The sequence below is a fragment of the Diadema antillarum genome, unplaced genomic scaffold, assembly GCF_040938485.1.
Source record: "Diadema antillarum isolate AM-2024a unplaced genomic scaffold, OU_Dant_1.0 seq00000231_RagTag, whole genome shotgun sequence".
NCBI classification, from domain to species: domain Eukaryota; kingdom Metazoa; phylum Echinodermata; class Echinoidea; order Diadematoida; family Diadematidae; genus Diadema; species Diadema antillarum.
Window position 1 is genome coordinate 311,584 of NW_027271281.1, and position 12,863 is coordinate 324,446.

At 37.7% G+C, this 12,863-nt stretch overlaps 1 protein-coding gene across 1 annotated transcript in view; it reads left to right on the forward strand.

Moving 5' to 3' along the window:
* The first annotated feature begins 225 nt into the window (after window positions 1–225).
* The window catches only part of LOC139729264 (uncharacterized), a 48,398-nt gene continuing 35,760 nt past the window's right edge, over window positions 226–12,863 (forward strand). The window contains exons 1-2 of the mRNA XM_071640195.1: window positions 226–521; window positions 11,651–11,745. Coding sequence (XP_071496296.1) covers window positions 488–521; window positions 11,651–11,745 — 129 coding nt within the window. The 5' untranslated portion in view covers window positions 226–487. The remainder of the gene's footprint in view (window positions 522–11,650; window positions 11,746–12,863) is intronic.

The following is a 12,863-nucleotide window of genomic DNA, read 5'->3' on the forward strand; positions in this document are numbered from 1 at the left end:
AAAGCAGGGCGAGCTGACGGACACTTTTAGAGTTTGCCCATGCAGATCAAAGTTCCCCCTCTTTTCAGGTGGGAGTGAACAGGATAGAGCCTTATTTTGTCTCCACCACCCCTCCCCCCATATGCGGAGAGCAGTGGCCGGCGGCAGTTGAGGTTGTGTGCAGGAAGTTTGCCGCAGAAACTGCGGTGCGGTTTACAATTCTTCTGCGCCGAGACCATCTCTCATTCCTGACTCAGTGTGCCGAGCTGTACGGACATATATCGTAGACCGTGGTACTCTTTCTCTCGACGAGAATGGCTTCATTTAGATTCATTTGGAAAATGTTCTGTACGAGGACATAGCTCACTCCCGAGAGAGTGTGTAGATTTCTATTCTGGAATATTATTCAAGCGACTCAACCGTGCAAGAAGTTCCTGGCTGCTGTGTCTAGAACAGTGGTTTAATAGTGCTCAAAGATTTTGGGGCTGGCAGGCAGCATTTCGACAGAATGGATGTGCTCATTGAGGACAAAGATGAAAGTGGTAAGATTCTCAATCAACACAATATAGGGGTGGTGAAGTACGCAAGTCTGCAAATTCTGTGATTGTTTATTGTCTAGAATATATGGAAAAAGAAAATGACTGTAGAAACTATGCCACCCTTTACATTTATCTGTCAGTTGTACAGTATCTACAGTGGTGTAGGCATATATTATGCTATTAAAAGGGAAAGTGAAAGTAGAAGGCTCCTTAAACCAGTAAAAAGTACCTCACAAGTTGGGAGGTAAAGTTTTCTCAATATTGGCTCTGATTTCAGTATGTTATATTTACAGAGGATTTGGATTGTGCTGAGTAATTAACCTTGGCACAGAAAATAAATGTTGATGTGCAGTTTGTTATTTAGTATGCATTTTAGCAAATGGTGAATTATGTATAATGTGTAATTTGCGAGTGCAAAAATGAGCGAGCAAAGATATTTGTGGCTATGCCTTGGTTGCATGCCTCAACAGCTGTGCATTACTATTATTGTCCTCAGAGATGATGGGCATTAAACAGTGCTGGGAATATATCTCTAGGCATGTGTCTTGCATTATCCATGCAACAGCTCCAGTCTATAGCAGAACATGATATGTACCTTCAGATATAATCCCATACAATGCCAATGGATATGAAGAGTAAAAATTCTCTGCAAGAAGTAATTTTACCATTCTGCTCTTTAGCTCTGTAATCATGTGAGCTGCCAATTCTGATGATAATCATAAATTTGAGCCTAGTGACATTTAATCTAGATGTGATTAGTACTCCATACAATTCATATGTGATTATTTGCAGAGATAGCACTGTACAAGCACATGCACAATTGTATGGCAGGGCTGGTGGTTGCCATGTACATCTGTCAATGTCTAGTCCCATATTAAAGTGATACTTAAATTCATTGTAAAAAAAAAAAAATCAGTAGTAACTCTATGATTATTCATGATTTCATCATTACAGAGAATCCAATGCATTGTCATACAAGTGTAGCACATGGACATTTTTTCTGAGAAAATCTTATTTTCTCGTTTCATGTTGATATCAAATTACTCAGAATCCAACGTCATGAAGCTGTCACATAAATGCCACATCGGATTTCCGCCATCATGCGGATTACGTGCCACAGCCATGTTTGCATGGAACAGCATCAACATTAAAAGCTGCGCTGTCATGGTCACTTTAATGTGATTCAGTACTGTTTGTTGCAAAATCCGGCAGTGGCTTTGGCAAATGTTGAGAATCTTGTCCCAGCACTGGCTCAGATTGGCTAAGCCTGGTGTAACTGATATGTATGCGCTTTGCATGTGTGGAGAGAGGATATCTGGGTAAATTGAGACTCGGGTGATTGTTTGCTTATATACCTGATATTAGTCATATTCTTGTGGTAAGCCATATCTCTCTGGAAAATCTCCAGTCATTTTTTTTTTTGACTTGTTGAAGAGACAACTTGACTTTGTTGAAGTTTTTCCCGAACTCATTCATTGACCCACACATTCTGGCACAGTATCAAGTGCTATTATAAAGGGGAAAAAAGTGATCGTAAAGTTTGTTGCCTGAAACAATGTATTTATGAGGGTTGACGTTGTGCCAAATAGCAGCTTACAGATCCATGGTGAAAATGTTCACAGATACATTTCATAAATGGTACACATGTATGAAAAATTCTTTCACTTTGTACTGTGTAGTACACAGCAATTGATTTCAAAAAATATTGTGTATCATTTTGTCTTATTCTCTTGATATGCATGCTACCAATCAATCTGATGTCCATGAAGGAGATATTTATAACATTTCTACATTGTTTTTAGTCATTTTTGCAAGTAGTTAATGATGACTGATAAGGAGGATATCTTCAATTGAACATTTGATTTGAATTTGAAATAGGATACATTTAGAGGAAAAAAAAGCTAGATATTGCATTGTGTATTTGTTTTTCTTTTCTACATATTAAATAGTTTTGAAGTCCTCAAGTACTTAATACTTGTCCTTTAACATCCGTCAGGCAGTTCTTTTATATTTACTTTTTGTGATTGTACGATTGATTTTGCTAGCCCCAGGCTATGCACAGGAAGGATGCTCTATGGACCATGCATATTAGATTAACTTTTCAATCACCAGGCAGGCTGGCTGTTGGGCATCCAATATTGAGTTTTGTCTGTCTTAATAACAACCCGACTGTATCGCCATTTTAATAGCTAACTCATATAGAGTTGCTCTTCTGTCGTAATCTGTCCTGGCAAATGAAATAGAAATGGTTACAGCTTTAAAGTGGAATTACGGACCATCAATTTTTTTTTTTTTTTTTTTTTTTTACTTACACATGATTATAAATGAATCTGGCACTGCAAATGAAGGTAATGAATTTGTCAGAGTGTGACGGTCATTTTGAGACTTAAGCATCAGTGGAGTTCTCAATGTTTTTATTGATTATGTGGTTATAAAGAAAATGAATTCATCCTGTCCTTGCTACTATGCTAGTGTGGTTTTGATTAAAATAGAAAATATCCACACTGCAGACATCACCTCTATTTTTGCTTATCCTTCACCTCCCCCCCCCCCAAAAAAAGTAAATAAATAAACAAATAGATAAATGTTAAAGATATGCAGGCACTGAACTTTCCTGTCACGGCATTAACAAGACATCTTATTTATAAAAATCCAAGTCGTTCTTGAATTGTATCCAGGCCTGAAAAACATGTGAGAAGTCACTGCAAAAGTTATTATTTTTTTCTATTTTACCTTTTATGTGTCCACTTTGGAACACACTGACTAGTCATGATTTAGCTTTATTTTCGGATTTGTATGAACTCATCTTGATGTCAAAAACCATGAGTTATAAGCTGTGTTGATGTAGTATAGCATATGCCGCTGGGGGAAAAAGAGTGATTCAGTACTTGATTACCGTAAAAGACACATTGTGCAGAACAGCTCACTCAAAGGGAGACACTACTCACAATGTTCCCATTTTAAGTTGTAATTCCAGCATTTGATAAAGCAAACTAAAATCAGGCAGGAAATGTGTCATTTTCCATTTTCCATTTTCTGTGAATGCCAGTTAGTCTATCAACCCAATGCAGGGCAAATTTTTAGTGTACATTGGTTTGAATAAGTAATACTGAGGAATTTCCTCTGTGGAAATGTTTCTGTTTTATTTAGAGATTTTGATGAATAGCTTTTATGGATAACATGGACAGGAAGCCATTATACATACATATATGATGGACTTCTTGTACTGTAAAACATGATATATTCGCGGCATGAATATTTTGCGAATTGGAGCTGACGGCCTTTCTCGCAGCATGAAATTTTTGCGACTTGCCACTGGCATCCAATGCATATTGTGTAGGCAAAAAATTTCACATGCATTTTAATTTCGCGAATGTTGCCGCTCGCGAAATTCGCGAAATTAAAATGCACGCGAACATTTCTCGTTTTACAGTATCTGTCACTATTGACGTCATGAAATATAGACTTTACACAGGAGTTTCCATCCTCCCCTTGTGTGTTGGGGGGGGGGGGAGGGGGATATCAGCACAATATGTTTATCATGGATTAAGATACAAAATAATGTATATATGTCTACCATTGCGTCGACTTACTGTATGAATGAAAAGTAAAAGTAAACACACTTGGTTTATGATACTCAAGAACCATAAATCTCCTTTAATACATAATATGAACTCAGTCTCACAGTAAATAGACTACATGGGAAAAGATTGAGGACAGTGAAACTGATGATTTATAATGGTGGACTTGGCGAAAGTCTTGATCTCATTCTAATTCATGTTTTCTTTTTATACTACACAGTGGGTTTGATGTATCATATGCAGAGCTGTATCTACTTTCTAGTAATTTATCTTTAGTCACTTTATGATAGGAAGGATAATTTATCAGTGTGGTCCTGCCTGCATGTAGAAATTCATGTCATGGCATTTTTGCAACACTGTGTAATCTCATAGAGCACAAGCACCTACAAAAAGTCTTAAATTGCTCTTTTTACTACAAATGTGCAAAATGTTTCCAGTAAAAATTTCCAGATGCATATCAGATTGTTTTCTTTTCACAATAAGCCATATAGTCAAATGTATCTACTTGTCTTCATCTGGCTGTTATGATATTTTGACTTTTGTTCAATAGAAAGAAAAATGAGAATCTGATGAAAGAACAGAAGGACAAAATGAAGTGAAGATCCCAACACAACAAAATGTAACAGTCTTTCTTATGAATTTGTCCTTCATCTAATGGATTACTATGGCTTACCAAACCAAGCTTAACACATGGATATTCATGACAGTGACACAACATTTCCTCCTGCGACAATTGCTCTGGTCTTATTTCTCCAAGGGTATAGGGTTGTGATAAGTTGTAAGGTTTAGTTTGATGTCAGGATAGGAATAGGGTTGGAGAACGTATGTGTGTGGATAGAATTAATGTTTGGCTTATCGGGCAGATATTTCATGGGAGCAATTGTCGCAGGAGCAAATGTCATGGTACCATTCATAACAGCAGGTCACAATTTCAACTATACACATCAGCTCATAAACAGCGGTTGATTTTCATCCCTCCCTTAGAAACTGATGAACTGTTTCCCATTGGTGTTATGTACATATAAAGTGAAAATTAAACTACCATTTCATCATAACCAATCAAGTTACCCCAAACAATGTACCAGAGCCCTCTTAGCTTTACTAGCATATGTATGTTCATGTATATCAATTTTTTTTTTTTTTTTTGATAAAGGGCCTAATGGAACATCTGTGGTATAGATCATTGGGCCTTCTGAGCTAATTACTATGTTTCAATTTTTTGGTTTTCTCCTTTGCTGAAATTAGTCGCACACAAGATCCATCCAGTCAAAGCAAGATTGCAATAATAATTTTGCAGCTGTTTCTGGTATTGTACATCATCAGTTTGTTTTACCATATACCATCAACTATTAAAGTTGCTATATGGGCTTACCTTAAATATAGATTTTCTATAAGATACACATAATTCTTATACAGTGACTTAAATAAATTAATATCAAAATGAGGAAGCTTTGCAGTACCAAGTATTCTCTTTGTTAGTTGTGAAATTCTCTCATGAACACAAAGTGATGAGCATTCCCTTCCAATATAACACACTTGTACGCGTTGACTAAACTAGCTGTGAATATATTTATAGGCACGAAGTGAAAAATCCAAGTTTTCCCCAAAAGGTTTTGATGCATTGTAGGGTGCTAAACAAAATACAATGTAATCTCTGTATCGGTTCATTAGCAAGTCTGTGTCATGTACTACACAAGTCATACATTAATGGAGGTGACAAAATATTTTTGGTCTGTATGAATAGATAAAATCCATGTACCGTACACTGTATTGTGTGTGATATGGTAAGCAAGATGAGGTTTACTTTATAGTCAAATATTTAAAATATTTCAACAGAATGCTCGAACATATCTGTATAAACATACATTGAGTTTTTGTGAAAGTTTACAAACTGGATCCTATATATTTGAGAAATAAGTTTTTTCCTTTAAAACTGCAAATGATATTGGAGATATGTTCCTCTTTCACAATCACGTAAAAATTATTTTGTACTGCACTATGGTACAAAAGGATTTTACATGATTGTGAAAGAAGAACATATTTCCATGAAATCACCAATCAGATGAACCTCATCCAGGATGTAAATGATATTATGATTAATGCATGTGTGTGTGTACATGTTCTGTCATCAATAATTTGTGGAATCATCAGTCCCTTTATTGAACTAGAAATTGTTAAAGTTCACTGAGCAGAAAGTAAGGTCATGGAAAATATTCCACCCAAGTCAGCAGCATACCAAAGCTATGACACATGTAAATACTAGATGCCATCCATGTATTGCCATAAAACTGTCCTTGCTATTTCTTTTGATCTCACTGAAATATCATACGACTTCTATTCACCAGTCTCCAAATACCACAAATTCCGGGGTCATTCATCTTGTTTACACAGCCGTGTATAGTCATGAATGAATTACAAGTGCAGAATTACAAATTGTTTGACAATGTACACAAAGATTTATTGAATGAAGGGAAACACTGGAATTGTTGAAATTGCACTGATTTAGTGATTACAGATCGTCCAGGGTAATTGAAAAATCCATGGACGTATGTTATAAATGCATGAATAGGGCTATAAGAATTGGCAAGTTTTTGTCTCCAAACTGACTCGAAGAAAGTATGTGGGTATCAATGTTTCAAATGCAAAACATGAGATTTCTTTATGCATTTTTATTAGTAAAGTTATAAGAAATTTTGCAAACATTTAAAACAGTGAATCATAGATGGCAGTGTTTTTCATATATATGCTATATCTGGAACATATGGTTATTGTAGGTGAAAGCAGATCCATAAACCAGTTTGCTGACCTGTTGTAGTCATGGCATTCACAATACCTTACAAAGATTCATTGCAACAAGATAGGTTACATGGTTGCCTGACATAACAATGACTAATGATGTCAATGCCTGCAATGATTGAAACAGATTTTAAAGCTTGTATGTTTGCAGTAAAACAACAACAACAAATAAAGACAGATTTGAATATTGTGCACATACACTGTATCTTATATTAAACAAGCCGACGTCATAATCGTATCTGCAGTTCCTCCTTACACTTGACTGCAAACATAAATGAAGTCTTCATATAAACATCTGTCACAAAAAAATAAGTAAAGTTTTGCCATTTTGTTGTTTGTATTTATGACATACCTCACTCGTGTGAACGCATTTCAGTTTCTCCGATAGGAAGCGAGAGAATCAAACCTGGAGTTTAGGTATGACGTGACTCGTGCGTCGTGCTCGGGTCAGAGGAAGTCATAATGGGAGATAGGATTCGGAAATCCAAGCGCAGCTTTCATTGTAACCTGATTTGATAAGCCTTCTCGTCCAATCAGGTCATTGTTGCATCATCAGAGCTTTCACATTGAGTTGGTTTTGTTGTGAGGGCAGTGTTTGTATGTTTGTATTTTTCTTTTGCAACAGTAGATGACTTCTGGAACTCTGCCATAGATTGATCGATAGATAGAGCGATAAGAAATGAGGCTGTGGATTTTATACGTCATAGTATGGAATATCTGATGACCTCATGCTATGGCTTTCTCTGTATCCACAATGTTGTATAGCACATGCAACCACTGTGTAAATTACAGTATGATGAGGTACCTTTTGATCAATACAGTCCTGCCAACGAAGGCGTGCTTCAGAAACTCTGGCCATACTATAGATAAGTTTCTTTCCGATGGACTCTGCTATCATTTGGGCAGGGTCCAGGTTTAAACACCCCTGTCCCAGGGGCACCAGTACATGTATCAAACCTATCAGGAGACATTGTACTTCCTTGGGCCCAGCTGATAATGAATCATAATCTTAATCGCCTGGTAATCTATGACTTTCATGGCACTATAAGATATGCAGGGATTTTTGGCTTTGCTAATGTGGTTCACAAATAATCGCACAGGGGTTCTTTTTTTGTTTTATTTTTTGTACAAAATCTATGTATAAAATGGATTGTGAGTCTGTGGATCAGTACATGGTTTAAGCTGGTTGCTGTGACTGAGTAATGAAGTAGTGGAATTATGGTTAATCCAAAAAAGCACTTTATTAAAAATCAAAACATCGAGTATCTGGTATATATACATACATGTACACACAGTGTATGGTAGCTAGGACTTTGACGTGAGCATGTGAGCAAATGGCCGTCAGCAGACTTCTGCTCTGCCATATCTACACAGGATCTTGTCGGCGTCGTGGCTCCGTGCCTCTTTTCCATGCAAAGGGAGACGAAGGAAATGGATCATTATTTACCGAATTAGTCATTCAGCATATTACAGAGCTGTCAACATTGACTAAGGGTATCAAACACGTTCATGTCTGGCTCGGACTGGTCTTGTGTACTCTCACACCCATGAGGCAGTTGGTGTTCAACAAGTGAAATGTCTCTTAATCCAAAAAAGTTATCATAATCCTCGATTGCTGCACATCTGAAAAATAGATACGATTGTGGGGAGAGAATATGAGGGTAACTTAAATAATGTCAGTGGAAAATGGAACTGTGACGCAAACCCTTCTATTTTGACAGAATTTTCAGGTGGAGTAGAAAAAGAAGGATTCTAATAGTAGAGCCTGCAGGTTTACAAATGCTAAATGTATTTCACTTTGCACAAATAGTCTGTGGCACATTTTTTTTTCTTCTTTACAGTAGGTGATGTAGAAGCTCGCTCACAGTTTTGGAGCAGTTTGTAAAATTTTTACTGCACACATTTATCGACAGCACCACATTCAGATGAAAACCTAGACTGCACTTTACTACCATTGCTTTATGACATGCATACAATTAAATGGGGCAAATGAAACTTGTTATGTGAGTAATCCCACGATGGTACCATTATAAAACATTTACAGGGTGTACGTGGTGCAATGTAATTGAACGCCAGCATAATATTGAATCTGCAGCAGCATGAATGTTTTGGGGTGGGGGTGGGGGATGGGGGGGGGGGGAGGGAAGGGAGGGAGAGATATTAGGGAGAGGGGGATTTGAGCCAATAATATATTATTCAAGGGGAAGTGCGAACCAGCTCGGCTACATTTGATCTGTGGATGCAAAGTGAAATGTTATGAGACAATTTCTTGTGAATTGTGCTTCGCGACGCTCGAAAGACAATCCCTTGCCAATCAACGACGTAATGCATGCCGCACTGTCACATGACTTAGCGTAATTTCATCTCCGATTTGTGAGAAGGAATTCAGGAAAGGAACATGGGGGGAGGGGGGTGGGGAGAAGAAAGAGACGGGCAGTGCTGGTCTTCAGTGTGTCCTCGTACTTCAAAGGGTGCCATTGCCATAATGTGATGTGTATGCTGATAGTGATGTGTATGCAGTATGACAACATAATTTATGCACCGCCCAATCCTACTGTGATAATGTTCTGCAGATGCATTTAAAGGTAGGGAATCCCATTTGCACGCCTTAAATGAAGAGTTGTATAAATACAGTGGTATGTTGAAGAGAATATCATTTTAGAAACTCCCATAAAGTATTGAAAGTGGAAGGTAACATTTAGTACATTTTTTTGACGGTTAGATTTTGAATTGAATTGTTTTCGGGGCTCACCGTAAATTCCAGTACATTACTAGGCTACCTTTGCAGACCCAATGTACTGCATGTGTGTCCATCATGTATATTTTGTGAAGAAAGTTCATCAACACTTACAAACATTTCTATATACATTCTTACCACACACTCTATATGTTATTACATCAGCTCTTGTACTGTTAGATTTGTGTTTATAGATTACAAATACAGAAGAATGCAACAAAAAGGCTTAAGTGTGGCTGACACACAGAACTACTGAGTAGTTGAGTTTTGTGCATTATTCAAATTTTAGATAACTGTTGACTTCCAAATTTCTAAGCAGTGGCCTAAGCAAGTCCCCTGAGGTTCATATTTAATGTTTTGCTGCATTTTGGGAGGTCTGTAAAAGGTATCCCCTACCTTTAAAGGTCTGGTTGGCTATTTTACATTCAGATGAGTAGAAAGGAAATCGATTGATAAGTGTGATATCTTTAGTCAAATTTTGATATCATGACAGTTGGTATGCTTTATAATCATACTTGCTTGAGCCATTATGTAGTTGCCAAAGAGTGGAGATCGTTCACAAGTTATTATAAACTGAGCAACAGAAAGGTCAGAGTTTCAGTTATCTTGGTGTTGTCAGTAAGATGCCATTATTCATATTCATGATTAATTTCATATGACACTCTTGTTTGGCTGAGGAGGTCATAATGAATTAACAGCAATTACTATATTCTGTATTGAGTCTATATTCCACCACTGTTTGAATTTGTAGAACAAGTGTCATGCAATGAGCTTATGAGTCGATCTGTGATTAAGGCATGCAGATATACTAATCCATTATGCACAGGATGTGTTGAGTGGGTAAAATGACAGACTGCCCCAATTGCTTCCTTGATGTATTACCCATTCTCAATCAGTGTATATAATGCACAATTTAACGAACAGAGCATGTGGCATTCTTGGAATGTGATCTATTGTAATGTCACCTGTCTGTTCGTGGGAGGCCTTGTAGATTGCGGCTGAGTAATGGCTAGCCCTGAGAAAGACTGAATAATTTGCAACATTCTCACAACCTTGTTGAAGTAACAGCAGCAGCAGCAGTTAACTTTAAATTAATGCTCTCTATTACTCTCTCATGCCAAAACAAACAAACACACACATGCACACACACACACACACATACACACAACCATACAAAGAAGACCTCCACATATCTGTTTACTACATCTAGTATGTGACTCAATACCTGTAATTTTGAACATGCTAGGGGAAATCATGTTATAAGAACATCATGTGCCAGTGATGCATTTGATTGAAGATATTCTACAGGTGCATGATTATTGCAGGTGGGTGTGTCCTACTGATAAAGTTTTAATAACTTCATGGATACATATTGTATAACCCAAATTTTACCTTTTACCCTAATATCTAGCTCATAACTATAAACCACCCTTTACCTTTGCAAAAATGCTAACCCTTTCAACTGCACTTACGTGAGTAATATGCTGCCTCGCACACCTATCTTAGCCACATAGGACTACATGTACATGTATGAAGTGTGTACACACGATAAGCAGCCATGTGTCGTAGCTAAACACACCTACAAATTTCTTAAAGACAGATTTTTACAAAATTTGCCCATATCGTAGCTCTTAGTACCTGTCTAAAGAGTATTAGCTTTGGGGTGCTTTCATTTCAGTGTGCTGATGTTGGCTGTTGACTTGAAATATTTGCGAGCTGTAGATCGAACTGCAATGCAAACACTGAGATGATGCAGGCCCCTGAGTAGGACAACGGAAACAATGTGCAGATCACCATTTTATAGCATTTGTGTTGCAGATCTAAACCTCACTATTGTAGTATTTCATATGCCATACATTTATGAATGAGTTCCCAAGCATAATCCTACGAAAACCATGGGCATACTGTTATGCAGTTACAGTATTTCATTGTGTATACTTAGTCAGAACTCAAGACATGATTCTTTTGACAATTTTCCAATGACTCACAATTTCTTTTGTCATTGATGATGCCCACAGGTTTGACCACCCCTCAGATCCTGAGGAAGGACTTCAAAGCTGTGTCCAATTCAACGACAAAGGTCGGATTCAGCTCAATCACCCTTTCACTGCAGGTAAGAACAACTTTCAACCCTTCCACAACCTCCTAAAGACAGCTATTGCCACTCTAGACTACAAACAGGTGACCCTGCCAAACACACAAACAATAGCTCCATTGAAGCCTTTTTAAAAACCTTTCCTGTTTTTTTTTTGTTTTTTTTGTGGGGGGGGGGGGGGGGCGGTGGGGATGGGGCTGGGGTGGGGGCAATTGACACAGATATACTCAGTTGTCAATGAATAGAGATTAGCTAATCCTCCTCATCCCTTTGCCTCACCATGAACTTCCTGTTGGTCTGAGGCACATTGCTACACCTATGTGGGCTTAGTAATCTATGACTGGGTCGAGTTTTGGTGGAATGCTGAATGCTGATGCAAAAGCTTGGCAAGTTTAAGCTATATTAAGTGCCTGAGCTCATAAAGGTTTAATGTCAAGGAACACAAGTTCTGTCAAAATATTGATATGGATATAGCAGGAAGTGATATAGAACTGTAGAGCGAGCGAGACCTCTTTGAGAGCGACAAGCAATGAGCATCAGGCTCTTTCCCTCGGAGTGAATTTTGCTGTGGCACCCAAGCAAGTTAACCAGAAAGACTCCAATAATACTGTATCATTTTCTTGTATTCTGTACATACATTGTATCTATAGCATACAAACATGTTCACTGCAGGTCATCTTGAAGATGAAATGCCCAAAACTTGAACCCAATTTTAATATCCCCATTCAAAATACAGGCCTCGTCCCTTTTTTGGCAAAAGAATGCAATGTGGTAGTGATTTTGAGAGATTAAAAAAGAGCCATTTTGAATGAAGTCATGCATCACTGCCGTAGCTCCATGCAATGTAATACGTGAGCAAGGTTTGCAATTTTTCTTACTGCTCACGAAGACATGAAACATACAATCTTCACTAAAGGTTTACTGGCTATCTTGCTACTACTTTGAATAGGAACACAATGACCCGACCCCCGTGTGACCTCACATATATGCATTTATTGTACAGTCTGCATCCCAGAAAACAATTAACAGCTAGTTTACACCTCGCGTTCATTACCAACGGCTTCCTGTTATCGCTGTATATAATTGAATTTAGAACAGAGCTTGTCAAAAAGTTTTTACAAGCAATATGAATAGGC